This window comes from Emericellopsis cladophorae (assembly GCF_022114955.1).
Source record: "Emericellopsis cladophorae strain MUM 19.33 chromosome Unknown NODE_109_length_29841_cov_115_897863, whole genome shotgun sequence".
Classification (NCBI taxonomy): domain Eukaryota; kingdom Fungi; phylum Ascomycota; class Sordariomycetes; order Hypocreales; family Bionectriaceae; genus Emericellopsis; species Emericellopsis cladophorae.
Genome location: NW_026251034.1, coordinates 1 through 9,999, shown reverse-complemented (window position 1 = coordinate 9,999; position 9,999 = coordinate 1). Strand labels below are relative to the sequence as shown.

Below are 9,999 nucleotides of genomic sequence, written 5' to 3'. Positions count from 1 at the left end.
GTCGATCTATGGCAGACGGGAGTCTACCGTGTTGCCTGTACCTAAAATGCCTTTGACGTCTACACTGTTACTTAGATATCTAGCTTAGGAGGTATTGTACGTATCGCCCCAAGTCCCTGATGTCGTCTTCCTCGACAGGCCTTTCGCTCCACGCCTCCCACCCTCTGAGTCCATCACTGACATAGGCGCCCACATTGCCATCTTCCTCTGCGCAGGCCCGCTGGATCAGCTCCTTCATGATCGCATCATTCGCCTCACTGCGGTGCGTGCGCATCTCAAGGACCAGATGCTGCCAGAAGTCCGCTAGCATCATAACCATCAGAACATCCTGCTTATCCACCATGTGATACGCTGCCCACGGTAGCAACGGCTCTGGTAACCTTGGGTGCGGGTGGGACGTCAGCATGGGAAGGTTGAGCGACGCGAGGTGCGGCAACAGCCGCAACAGCCGGCCTTGCAAGAGCGATGTCTGTCGCCCGTCCCGATCCTCAGAGGGTGTGCAGTACTCGACCACGATCGACGCTGAAGACTCGTGGGTGAGGAACAAATGCCACAGTCGCCCGCTACCAACCGGTGGGTGTCCGTTGGTGCCGTTCACCATGGGAGAAGTAACGGACACACTGCAGTCTGTAGTGAGAAGGTCCAGTAGCACGCGACTCGCTTTTCCAGGGACGTCCGGCAACTCGCTTGGCTGCATCCAGACGTGTAGTAAATGGCTTACAAGCGTCCCGTTGTCCAAGGACGCCAAGGTGTCCGCGTCCTCGGGTGAAGAGGCTGCCTTGTGAATGACCTCGAGACCGAACATCTTTGCGCTCTCGAGTGGTGACGCCATGCACCGGAGGACATCTTCGACACTCATCATGGCGGGAACCACCTGGCGAAAAGGCAAGGGGGCGAGCAGCTTGGTGGTGAGCGTGAGGAGGGGCGTGGGGTCTGAGGGCCGCTCGACTTCGAGGAGAGACTGGAGAATGGGCAGTAGTCTGGGTAACAGAGGGGGCGTGTTGGCGTCTGGCGTTCGTCAGTAAGGGGATTTCAACATATGTATCAAGAGCTTGACGTACCGGTGAGTTGGAATTCCACATCGTTACAGAGCTTTGAGTCAGGCGCGAGAGATTGATCGCTCAAAAGGGCTTGAAGATGGGCTGACAGGGCGTCGAGACCGGCTATAGGAGCGAGGTCCTGCTGCTGAGGGATAATACGGTTCTCCATGATGTCTGTGGTCCTCTATGTTGATAATGACGAGAAAGGATTCGGGTGTGGCAAGGTCAGTGTTGTCGCTGTACGTCGTAACTTACTAACTTATGTACAGCAAGATGAGCTACCCTACGGCTACCAGCTATGGCAGAGGCGTCGCGTGTAGGCCGACAAGACGGTCGAACAACTCGACCAGACTCTGAAATGGAACTTGCCATTTTGGGTAGAAAATTTTTTCAAGTGAGCCGATAACTCAAGCGATATGCATTGAAACTGCATGGACCTCATGATGGTGATGCTTTTCATATTGAGAACATGGACCAAGTCTTGTTCACTACGAGGAGTATCTGGCAATCAAAACACAGAACATTTTCCAGTGCAAGGAATATGACGATGAGATTCAGTATACCTAATACCAATTATTACTGTCCTATATCAGCACACTCTCTCGAAGTATCCAAGCTGTGCAAAGTCAGGGCTGGCAAAGCCTTGAATGGCGCCGGGTAGCCCAAACCTTCGACGCGGTCCAATTCCGCACGCCGCTCAAAAAATGCCAACCCCACGTCCGCCAACGTCCACCGGATCTGTCAGTCATCCTTCCCTCTTCATTCCCTCTCTTCACTTCCTCTCCACCCAATTCATCAAGATGTCGCGCGGCGGTCGCGGTGGTGGCAGAGGAGGTCGAGGCGGCGCGCGAGGTGGTCGACCTCAATTATCATGGGACACGGGCGAGGAACCTGACTCCAAGCCCTCCGAGCTCTTTCCTGTACGTCCAACCCCCCAAGCTCGCGCCGACATTGCTAACGTAGACGACAGCCCTACCAAATCCCAGTACCTCGCAAATTGACCGAATCCGAGTCGGCGTCGGTCAAGCACTTCCTCTTATTACGACATCAATTGCACGCCAGTCCACTGTACACGGCGAAACGCACACAAAGCATGAACCCCACGAAAAGCTACGGCACAGCGCAGGCCAACGCGCAGTACGACGTGAAGAACAAGGCCTCCGTCGACCCCTTCACGAGCATGCCCACGTATGGGCAACGATTCGTCCGCCAGGAGCGCGCACTGCCAGACTGGTCTAGGCGACCAGTGTGTAGAGAACTCTGGCCGCAGGAATTGCTGGACACGGTCGCGTCGGATGCCCACACGTCTAAGAAGCGGAAGCTGGAGATCTCGCACATTTCGGCATTGCCGACGGCCGACGAGGCGTTTGAGATGTTAACGGGCCACGAGGAGGAGGAAGAGGGCACCGGTGGCGGGAATTTGCTCGAGAAGTTGGATGCGATCGGCGGGGAAGAAGGCGAAGGTGTCCCCGGGGAAGGAGAAGAAGACGAAGCTGGGTTGGAGGAGGAGGAAGAGGATGAGGCGTACGATGACGAGGATGCGGGCGATTATGATGCGGAGAACTACTTCGACAATGGCGATGAAATGGGAGAGGACTATGGCGACGATGGCGATGGAGAGGGCACGTTTTAGTCGCTCGGGCTCAAAGATAAATAATGATACCCAATACATGGCATGCTGCTGTGGACGTAAAACAGCTGCCCCCCAGAGAAACCGGTGCCTAAGGGGTGTTACACTCTATGGTACTTGGCTGTAGATTCCAATCCATGACCAACCTGTCCCCTATTTCAGAGGTATGTGCCCGCCTGCAGTCTCGAGAGCCTCTCCCTTGTGTCTGCAATCTTGCCCGCCTCATTGATAATTGCCGTGCCCATCTCGCGTAGCGCGCTCAGAACTTGCCCAAGCTGCTCGGCAACGCCACTCCCCTCCTCCTCGTGCCTGTCGCGTATCGCGCGGACCTGCTCGTACAATCCGTTTTCCACGCCTGGCATGTCGCGCTCAATGGCCACGCGATACTCCTCCAACTTGCGGTGCTGTCGCTCCACGTCGTCGGCAATGCGGTTGAAGTATGATATCAGATCCTGCGCATCGCCCGAGGGCTCTTTCGATCCATCGGCTTTGAAAAGGCCTGTTTGGTGGTAGTGCATCGGCAGCTTGAGGTTGTCCACAGCACGGAAGTTCAGCTGTCCGTCGCTAATGTTCCTTTTACTCCTGTCTTGTAGCCCCTTCACGTTGACCACGTCGCCTTGTAGTGCGTTTTGGACGGTTCGGTATTTTTGCTCGACAAACGCAACGTCGCGCGCGAGTTGCTCCACATCCACACCGTGCTGGGGCATAAATTGGGAGATCTGGTCCTTCATTTTGATAACGCGGGTGATCCCCTTTTCGATGAGTGTGATTTCATCTTGGATGGGCTGGCGCAGGTCGTCGAAGCGGGTACGAGGACGTATGTCCGCGTAGTTGATCTGGGTGGCGCTTTGTTGTTGCTGCTGTTGCGGTTGCTGCTGCTGCTGTGATTGTGGTTGTGTTTGAGACGCGCCACTGCATGCTGTTAGTCCCTGGCCCTCAAGGGTTCGTTCGAAAACACATACAAAAGCGATGGCTTCGCCTGTGTCTGGCCAAAGGCGCTGGTCGTGCTTTGCCCAGTAGTGTTGCCCTGATTGCTCGCACCACCAAAGAGGCCTCCACTCGTGGAGCTCTGCTGTGCTGTGTTCTGGCCTCCCCCGAATAGCGAGGAGCCCTGCGTCGCGGTTGTGGGATTGCTTTGCGCGGGTTTGCTGCCAAAGAGCCCTCCGCCAGTGCTCTGCGCCGCATTGGCTGTATTGGCTGTCGACGCACCGCCGCCGAAGAGACCTCCGCCGCCTGTGCTGCTCTGTGTGTTCGTCGCGCTGCCTCCTCCAAAGAGTCCACCACCACCGCCTGTGTTGCTTTGCGTAGTTGCTGATCCTCCCCCAAACAACCCTCCAGCTCCGCTACTGCTCTGGGCATTGGTATTGGTCGCAGCACCTCCGCCGAAAAGACTGCTCCCCGTCTGGCCCGTCGCGGGCTTTGCGCCAAAGAGACTCATCCCGCCAGCTGTTGGGTTGTTGGTCGTCGGTGCGGTCGATGTTGTGGCTGATGCAGGTGCACCGAACAGACCACCCGAAGGTGCAGGTTGCGTCGCGCTTCTTTGCAAAGAGAATTAGTTTGTTTGCGTCCAAGACTGGAACAAAGTGTGGCAATGGGCGTACAGTGAATTGGCAGCACCTGTGTTGATACTCAGACCGGCAGGCCCGCTGGCAGAACGCGCCAACGACATTTTCCGGTCGAGCGTGTCTCGGCGTGGCGGATTGTTCCTTTCCGAAAACCGCTTGGTGATGTTGGTGGAGCTAATTGCGTGAAGCTTCGGTGTGGAGAGGGTGAGGCTAGGCTGAAAAGTGGCTGAGTAATCGTGGCGGCTCGGTCAAGTCGCGTATGGGCTGTCGCGGAAATGTTCCTTCAGCTTGGAGAGGACATCAACTAGCAAGCTTCCAATCTTCAGATTGCCAAGGGTAATTCAAACCCACCTCACTACAATGAGTTCCGAAAACATGGATATCGAGGACGAGGACGACTTCTATGCGCCCGAAGAGCCCAAGACCACAACGACGACCGCGGAGAAGACAGCCACGGAGAAGAAACTCGCGAACAACGACCTTGAGGAAGGCGAGGAGGAGGACGAGGGTGCTGCCATGGACGAGGACTCCGACTCTGACGATTCTGACGTTGATATCATCACGGACCGTAAAGACGGCTCGACACCTGCCGCAGCAGCGACTCCAGCTGCCAAATATTCTGACATACGAAACATCCCCCAGCGATCGACAACCACAGGCGAGGCATCGAAACCAAAAGAAGAGAAAAAGACGTCTGCGCCAAGCGCAGACCAGTCTTCCGCAGCAGCATCCAAGTCTACTGTGGACATCAATGCCGATCCCATCTACCCTCTACCCTCAGGCGAAGGCAAGCCAATCACGCAAGTCACCATTGACACCGATCTGCCCGACAACGACAAACCTTGGCGCCGACCGGGCACGGATATATCAGACTACTTTAACTACGGATTCGACGAGTTCACATGGGCGCTGTATGCGGCGAAGCAGGAATCGCTACGGGCCGAGTACGGCCAAGACGGCGGGAACAAGATGATGGACATGATGATGGGAGGCGGGGGGATGCCTGGTATGGACGGCATGCCGGACATGGCAGCCATGCAGCAGATGATGGCCGCGCAGGGCATGGACCCGAGCCAGATGGATCCCAGTGTGATGTTTGGTGGCCAGCAGCCGCAGCAGGGCTTCCAAGGCAACTTCGGCCAAGGTGGATTTGGAGGCTACGACCAGAATATGGGCGGGGGCGGGGGCGGCGGCGGAGGGAGAGGTGGTGGCGGGTTTAGGGGAAGGAGAGGGCGGTGGTAGTGATATGATGTTGCAAGACGGGACTTGTGTCGCACGGGAAAGAATGGCGTTGGTGGTTGAATGCATATACCCATCCACGTTGGCTTGTCATCTAACATGCGCCCGCCATCATCTGCGCATGGGTACACAATGGCTGGATTCAATTGCGACTCAAGGCTGCTCCATAAGGCACTGTCTCTCATCGTTGAGACGGGAACCCTCTTTCATGGGTCTATTGACCGTACCGCGCCACAAAAGTCTTGATGTTCTCGATCGGACCACCGTCCGCCTTCATACCAAGACCATCAGCCCTGCTCATCTCGAACCGAGCCGGCCAGCTTCCGACGATACCCTCAATCTTAGCGTCATATCCATCCTTAATCAGCTTCAACGCGTCCTCCCCTCGAATGTCGCGCAATGCATCCAGCAGCTCCTGCACGATAACGGTGATGCCGGGCAGATTGACCGTTCGCCATATGCCAAACTTGCTACTAGGCACGTCCTTGATGCGAATAAGGTTCTCAATGACGTTCGTCGGGGAACACACCCACAGGGCCAGAGATTTCGGCACCGGCAGGGTCGTAGGTACCTCAGCGATGGGCTCTCGGATGATTGCGCTGCAGAAGGAGGATGCTGCGGCACCAGGCGCACCGAAACGTACATTAATGGTGGGCAATCTGATGATCCTGCCATCCAGCAGACCACATCGTGAGAAGTCGTTGAGATATGTCTCAATCATGAGCTTTTGTGCACCGTAAGAGCTCTGTGGCTGCGGCACTGTCGTTTCGCTGACAAATGTGGTCTACTTTTGAGGAACGTATACGGCCAGAGAGGAGGGGAAGATGACTTTCGTGCCTGGATGTGACTTTCGCAGGGTGTCGAGGATGATGCGATGCGAGTCAAAGCTAACTGTCCAGCCCAGCTCAAGGTTGGCTTCAGCACCCCCAGACATCAACCCGTGCAGCAGGTATACTGCATCATAGCTTGGTTTCAACAGCCAAGCCAGAGCAGACGCATCTGTGAGATTGAGTGCGAGTGGTGTGACGGTTGATGAAGATGACGAGCTTGATGGCTCGTGGATGTCAGTGAGTGTGAGATCAAGAGACGGATCGGCCTTCTGGAGGGCAACGGCCAAGTCTTGTCCCAGAAAACCTCCTGCGCCAGTGATGAGAATGTGTGGCATGGTGGTTGATGTTCAGTTCCTACTGTTGTGGGTATGGGCCAAAAAGGGGCTCAAGTATGATATTGCACGTTTAAATGTGATCACCTCGTGAGGGGCATGGGAAATATTTGGTGTGCGGAGATCCTCATGCCTTCACGAACTTTTCATGACGAGTCTCAAATTTTCCGGACACAGCCCTTATCAAATTGGAAGGTTTCGGGAGAGCTTGAGAGGTCCTCGGGAAGAAGGCCGGGTGGTTGCTATGGAGAGGTTCCCCACTTCGGTGTCTTTTCCGGCTTCGCAATAAGGGGTTATCTCCAGAAGTGAATACTTCAGCGAAGACTAAGACTTGACTGATTTATTTGATCAGGCCTTGAAAAATGTTTGTGAGGTGGCAAATTGGTCATTGATTGATTGATCAGGTTTTGGGTGCGTGATTCACGTTAACTAGCTCACGCTGGGCAGATAAGCCGCCTAGCCGAGCTTGGACCGTCGTCACGTCTTCCCAGACATGTACCGTGCCTGATAGCGAGCTCTTCATGGGGAAGCAGACTTAAGGCAACTTCTCACGACTTGCTGTAGCTCACGTCTCTAGTATTGCGGAGCGTACGATCACCTCCACCTGGAAACGGTGTCCATCATGGAATTGGGTTCCTCGAAATACTTGTGGCATTTACGATGTCCTCAGTTAATCATCTTACGTGTCGGGGGCTGTCAAAATCTAGGTGTATCTTTTGAATGGCTTAATCGCAGACATGAAATTCAGGCTCAAAGGTGAGGAATAGGTGAGTTCTACAAAGTGCCGCCCGATGCGACTCACCAGATTTCCACACTTGTCGAGCACTTGACGGCTGACTGAGAATCAAAGCCGTCCTCAAAACTGCTTTCATGGCTGAACAACGTGTTAATTAAGTGTCTTGCGGGCACTCGTGGCTCAAAGGAAGCGTGAAGGACTTTGGGTCGGGTCCGACCATCTCATCTATCCGAGCAAACAAGTCGGGTACCAGCATTCATTGTCTGCAGCACGGTCGTCGAGAAAGTTCGAGCATTTTGTTCGAGAATGTCAGTCAACCTTCGCTCACCCTTCACATCTGCTACCACACTCAGTTGCAGACAAGTCCAACCTTTTCATCATGGGCTCCATGTCCGCTCACGGCAGCGAGGCTGAGCACGAATCAATTTTCAAAGTCGCTATCCTTCATGGAAAGGGAAGAGGTCTCGTTGCAACGGATCCCATAGCGTTCGGGACAACCATCTTCACAGAAGTGCCCTATCTCAAGCTCGAGGACAACTTCGCGAAACTCAACCCCCCGGCTGCCAACGCGCTTCTGGGCCAGCAGCTGCGTGACCTTGACAAAGGAGACCAAAGAAACTTCCTCCAACTTCGGAATCTCTTCCCGGGGCTGAATCCGCTCCTTGGCACGTTTTGCAGCAACGCCCTGCAGATTCACGACTGCATGCACGCCGTCTTCAGGCATACGACGCTGATCAACCACGACTGTATCCCCAACGCAAGATACTTCTGGGACAAGGATGTCGGACGCCAGGTCGTTCGATCCCTGCGAAGAATCGACATGGGCGAAGAACTCACGGTGGCGTATATCATGCGAGGAACGCGCGCAGAGCGACAAGAAATATTCAAGACGCGCTATGGATTCGAGTGCACATGCGCGCTGTGCTCGGCACCTGACGAAATTGTCGAGCAGAGCGACGCAAGGCAGGAGATAATCAGGAAACACGACGCACTTGTAGACTCCGACCGCGTCAAGACCAACCCTGTCGCCTGCATGAAATCCTGTCGACATCTGGCATACGCCGTCAAGCAGGAGTACAAGGCAGACAAGGGACAGAGCCGCCTGTATCAGCCGTTTGAAGAGGCGATGAACACGTGCGGTCGGCACGGTGATCGGGCTCGGGTCGTCATGTTCGCCAAGCTGGCCGTGGCCAGTCTGCAGCTGTGCTTTGGGTACGACCACAAAAGGACCTCACGGGTCAGGAGATTGGCGATGCATCCGGATACCATGGAGGGCTTCGGGACGCATAGCATGGATTGGGAGACTTGGGCGCACGAGATACCTGAAAACCTCGGGGGAAGCCAATTTGATGAGTGGCTGTGGAGAGCTGGAGAGTGGGCTGTGCCTGTGACGGTGCAGATGGACGACGAGGAGTGGATTGCAACTTGCAAAAGGCTGTTTTTGAAGGAGGAATTGGCTCCAGATGCGGATGACAGCGATGCTTGAGCTGGAGGTGGCCCCCGGTTCAGTTTGCAGAAGGAGAAGGTTGTCGATGATCTGAACTTGGGGTATCAAGAGACACGGGGAAGCGCCCATGAATTGCCATTATGAAGTGTACATTGGTGCTGCATCTCGCATGTGCACTAGACTCCCGCAATGTCGTTCCCACACCGCCGTGGTGTCGCAACACGTTGAAACAAGCTATAGCTCCGAGAATCAATTGCTATCCACGTAGACTTCGCCGATCATCTTCATCGAGTTTGTTCAGTTTATAGATGGGCTGGTAGAATCCAAAACGGATTTTCTCTGGCGACAAATGCCGATAAATTTCTTTCGCAACCATGCAGCATCTTGATCACCGCTCGATAAGAACAGGAGCAGAAAGACTTCAGAACTGAATTTCATCTACATATAAATGCTATCTGAGGATAGCTTGGTGATGCTAAACAAATCATGTCCCCCTTTGTGTATGCAGGGCTAGCAGACTGGAATGGATCTCTGCACACCGCGGTGATTATAACATGAACCAGTAAACAGGTGATCCTCATGTAAAGGCAGACATGCTGGGCATGGCGAGCGCAGACGTCAAAAACTCAGTTCCATATGACAAAAGCCGACGTACGAGAGGCAATGTTCAAAACTTCAGTCCCGAGTAGATAGAGATGACGCAGACTGAGTCACCGATGAGTCAGTCCTCTGGAAACAAGTATGATAGGTTTGAACAAAAAGACTCCGTGTTGTGTCTGATGACTCAAGCAATTGTCGGGACCTTTTGCTTCCCAGGGCATATGGGATCAAGTTCATCTAACCTTTCATCTACATCTTGGCTGAAGTGAAAGAGGTCAAGATTTGAATCATCATTAACAGCACATACCAAATCTTTGACCAGTCAGGCTAATTGGCTTTCAGCGTTGTGATCGGTTTCGTTCGACAACCCCCCGGGTAACATCGACCGCGAGCACTTCGGCTCCACGTGACTTAGTCGACTCCCGACGTGTCGAATGCGCTGTCTCAAGGCCCTATCACGATATCAACGCTAGATAGCGAGAGTAAGCAAGCAGCGCGTGTTAATCTGAGCCATCTGAGCCATCTGAGCCATCTGAGCCATCTGAGCCATCTGAGCCATCTGAGCCATCTGAGCCATCTG

At 54.3% G+C, this 9,999-nt stretch overlaps 6 protein-coding genes across 6 annotated transcripts; 3 read left to right on the top strand and 3 right to left on the bottom strand.

Annotated features, from left to right (window-relative positions):
• Positions 1 to 79: 79 nt before the first annotated feature.
• Positions 80 to 1,209, bottom strand: J7T54_007211 (uncharacterized protein; the record flags this gene model as incomplete). Its single annotated transcript, XM_051510483.1, has 2 exons — positions 80 to 1,008; positions 1,062 to 1,209. The coding sequence occupies 2 exons, from the start codon at positions 1,207 to 1,209 to the stop codon at positions 80 to 82; spliced, it is 1,077 nt and encodes a 358-aa protein (XP_051358621.1).
• Positions 1,210 to 1,840: 631 nt separating this feature from the next.
• J7T54_007210 (uncharacterized protein) lies at positions 1,841 to 2,673 on the top strand (the record flags this gene model as incomplete). The annotated part of the gene is made up of 2 exons (XM_051510482.1): positions 1,841 to 1,960; positions 2,011 to 2,673. The coding sequence occupies 2 exons, from the start codon at positions 1,841 to 1,843 to the stop codon at positions 2,671 to 2,673; spliced, it is 783 nt and encodes a 260-aa protein (XP_051358620.1).
• A 155-nt stretch (positions 2,674 to 2,828) lies between these two features.
• On the bottom strand, positions 2,829 to 4,339 carry J7T54_007209 (nucleoporin NUP49/NSP49; the record flags this gene model as incomplete). Its single annotated transcript, XM_051510481.1, has 3 exons — positions 2,829 to 3,582; positions 3,633 to 4,208; positions 4,272 to 4,339. 3 exons carry the CDS (start codon positions 4,337 to 4,339, stop codon positions 2,829 to 2,831), a joined length of 1,398 nt encoding a protein of 465 aa, XP_051358619.1.
• Positions 4,340 to 4,595: 256 nt separating this feature from the next.
• On the top strand, positions 4,596 to 5,477 carry J7T54_007208 (uncharacterized protein; the record flags this gene model as incomplete). Its single annotated transcript, XM_051510480.1, has 1 exon — positions 4,596 to 5,477. The coding sequence occupies one exon, from the start codon at positions 4,596 to 4,598 to the stop codon at positions 5,475 to 5,477; it is 882 nt and encodes a 293-aa protein (XP_051358618.1).
• Positions 5,478 to 5,688: 211 nt separating this feature from the next.
• J7T54_007207 (uncharacterized protein) lies at positions 5,689 to 6,639 on the bottom strand (the record flags this gene model as incomplete). Its single annotated transcript, XM_051510478.1, has 2 exons — positions 5,689 to 6,219; positions 6,304 to 6,639. 2 exons carry the CDS (start codon positions 6,637 to 6,639, stop codon positions 5,689 to 5,691), a joined length of 867 nt encoding a protein of 288 aa, XP_051358617.1.
• A 1,112-nt stretch (positions 6,640 to 7,751) lies between these two features.
• On the top strand, positions 7,752 to 8,858 carry J7T54_007206 (SET domain-containing protein; the record flags this gene model as incomplete). The annotated part of the gene is made up of 1 exon (XM_051510477.1): positions 7,752 to 8,858. One exon carries the CDS (start codon positions 7,752 to 7,754, stop codon positions 8,856 to 8,858), a length of 1,107 nt encoding a protein of 368 aa, XP_051358616.1.
• Between the last annotated feature and the right edge of the window lie 1,141 nt (positions 8,859 to 9,999).